The sequence below is a fragment of the Trifolium pratense genome, linkage group LG5, assembly GCF_020283565.1.
Source record: "Trifolium pratense cultivar HEN17-A07 linkage group LG5, ARS_RC_1.1, whole genome shotgun sequence".
NCBI classification, from domain to species: Eukaryota; Viridiplantae; Streptophyta; class Magnoliopsida; order Fabales; family Fabaceae; genus Trifolium; species Trifolium pratense.
The window spans coordinates 41829139-41831927 of NC_060063.1; the positions used below are offsets into that span (position 1 = coordinate 41829139).

Sequence of the window (2789 nt, forward strand, 5' to 3'; positions counted from 1 at the left end):
TTTTCTTGGTTAGTTGCTGCAGACCTGGGTTGAGAATTGGAAAAGTGAAAATGAAATTAAAAAAAGTATCGAGTGTTGACAGTACACACGAAGATCTATAAGCTTCAGCATCCAACCGCTAAAAGAAACATATAGGACTCAACCACCGTGGGAGAGACCTATCAAGGTCCCTCACTAACGACAACAAATAGAAAGAATTAAAAGATTATAACAATAAAACCAAAGCTTATGTAAATTTTCAAAAGACTAAACATCAGCCACATTTCAACAATTTAAAACTTAAAATGTCAATTTCAATAACCTACGATAAAACTTTGTGCGTGTGTCTTGCACGATAAAGTTTAGAGACCAAAACAAACCAAACGACACTGCTGAAAAGTTATAAATAAGTCATTACCAAGCAATCAAATTAAAATGCACTAAACATAAGAAACATAATCATCTTGGGTTTTTCCTTCAAAATAAGCTGTGGCCTCCTACAAAGGGCAATTCACTTGAGAGGAATGAACCTGGAGGAGTGAGTAGCACCAATACCGGGTCTACCATGCTTAACTGGCTTGTATGAAATTGAGAACTCAGCAAGGTAATGCCCAATCATCTCAGGTTTGATTTCAACCTGGTTAAATGTCTTCCCATTGTACACTCCAACTATGCTCCCAATCATCTCAGGAACAATAATCATGTTGCGAAGATGGGTCCTAACAGGTTCTGGCTTCTCACCAGGTGGTGCCTCCCTTTTCTACAATCAATTCACAGAATTAAAAAATAACAATATGAATCAACATTTCAGTCGTTTAAATTGTAAACTTAGAAGCAATATAGCAGAGAGCCCAATGGGAAGGCCAACAAGGCAATCACCTAAGGCCTTAAAAAATTTAAAAATTACATAATAAAAGGCATCATCTTCATTTTTTGGGGTTGGGATAAGAAAAAAGCTCCGTGTTCAACTATTTTCAAAACTAAATTAAACAATCTTATCTAAAATTAATTTGATTAATTATCAATTGAGAAAATATGAAACAAAATTGATTTATTTATTTAATAAATAATTTTGTATTTAGAAAACGTATGAAAAATAAAATGGAGTCATTTTACAAAAAATATGTTCATGAACTTTAAAAAGCCTCATATTCTTAGATCCACCTTAGAATTCCTCCTAATGTGTTGGGCTAACTAATACGTAACAAATTAATCCCTAAAATTTAAAAACACTAATCAAATCAGTTACTCATTCAAGATATCTCATAGTAAACATCAATCAGAATCAATAAAAAATCACTTGCATGTGCCAAACATTGCCAGTTCTTAATTTAATTTAATGTAAGTGACTAAATTGACCTAACAAAATAGATTTACTAGAATATTGTTTATTTTCCAGATACAACAGAAGTAATTAATAAAAAAAAAAATGGTATCATACCGCTTTGCGAAGCCGTTTGATTAAAGACATGGGCAATCTGGTGAGACCTCTTTGGAACCTTCTACGAGGACGAGCGGTGAAGAGCTTGACGACATCAGCAGCGGACATGTCAAGGAGAGCATCCAAATCAACACCTCTGTAACTGAACTTCTTAAAAGTTCTCTTCTTTGGGATTCCGGCGGCTGCAGCATCGACCTCAACGACTTCCTGCAAAATGGAAATTCAAATATTCAGATCCCACCATCGTTAAAAGTTCTCTTCTTTGAAAATAGATCAATTTGTCAGAAGTATTTAACAAACTCACCATCACCATTGTTGCTGTTGTTCTTTGCCTGCGGCTGATCACCCTGTAAGACAATTCGTATTTTATATAAACACTTTTATATAAACCCTCTCACTTCTATTGGATTTTGTATATGCCCAATTATATAAACGCTTTTATATAAACCCTAGCCCTCACTTCTATTGGATTTTGTATATGCCCAATTGAACCTTTGTATAAGCCCAATATCCTTTTATATCTGTTTGTAAATTGAAATTGAATATTTCTATTTCCACGCTGCCTGTTTCTTTTATACCCCTTCTTTCCAATTTTTGCACTTAAAAACAAATTTCTATAAGTGGATCATAGTTAGAGCAACATGGGGAATGTTCTCCCGCTCCCCGTTTCCAACAATACAGTGTTTTCCCACCCGTCCCCGTAGAAATTATAAAAAAAAATACAAAAAATAGGGCATATATTAATATATGAGTATAAATATAAGTCTCATGTAAATTATAAAAAAAAAAAATTAAATATATGTATTAATTAATATATGAGTATAAATATATGTTCGATGTAAATTACAAAAAATATTAAGTATATGTTTTAATTAATATAGAAGTATAAATAAATATGAGTTGCATAGAAAGAAAGAAAAAAACAAAAGGCTCGTCAAAAGAAATAGAAAGAAGAAAAAAAAAATTAGGCCCTCCATAGTCCGTCCACGTATTAATAAACCTCTTATTAAAATATCCGTAGAAATGTAACCCCATCAAAATTACAAAAAAATAAACCCTACATGATTATAAATGTAGGTCCCGTAACAATTTAAAAAAAAATGGTTTAGATCTTCGTAGAAAAATGTCCTCATCAAACTTACAAATAAAATACGTCTCCATATTAGTATATAGTTTTTATTTATATATTACATATTTTGATATTTTTATTTTTTCAATTATTTGTAAAATTTATTTTATATTTATCTTACTTAAATATAAATAATAATATAAATTTAGGAATTTTAAAGAAACATAAGGAATGTTGTGATCATATACATTACATATACAATTTTCCTAAATTGTAGATAAATCGTGTTTTTTAGTACCT

General features: G+C 31.1%; 1 protein-coding gene across 1 annotated transcript; it reads right to left on the reverse strand.

Moving 5' to 3' along the window:
* Positions 1 to 205: 205 nt before the first annotated feature.
* Positions 206 to 1881, reverse strand: LOC123885322 (40S ribosomal protein S15-4-like). Its single transcript, XM_045934597.1, has 3 exons — positions 1725 to 1881; positions 1421 to 1627; positions 206 to 739 (listed from the first exon to the last, which is right to left on the reverse strand). The coding sequence occupies exons 1-3, from the start codon at positions 1731 to 1733 to the stop codon at positions 491 to 493; spliced, it is 465 nt and encodes a 154-aa protein (XP_045790553.1). The 5' UTR covers positions 1734 to 1881; the 3' UTR covers positions 206 to 490.
* Between the last annotated feature and the right edge of the window lie 908 nt (positions 1882 to 2789).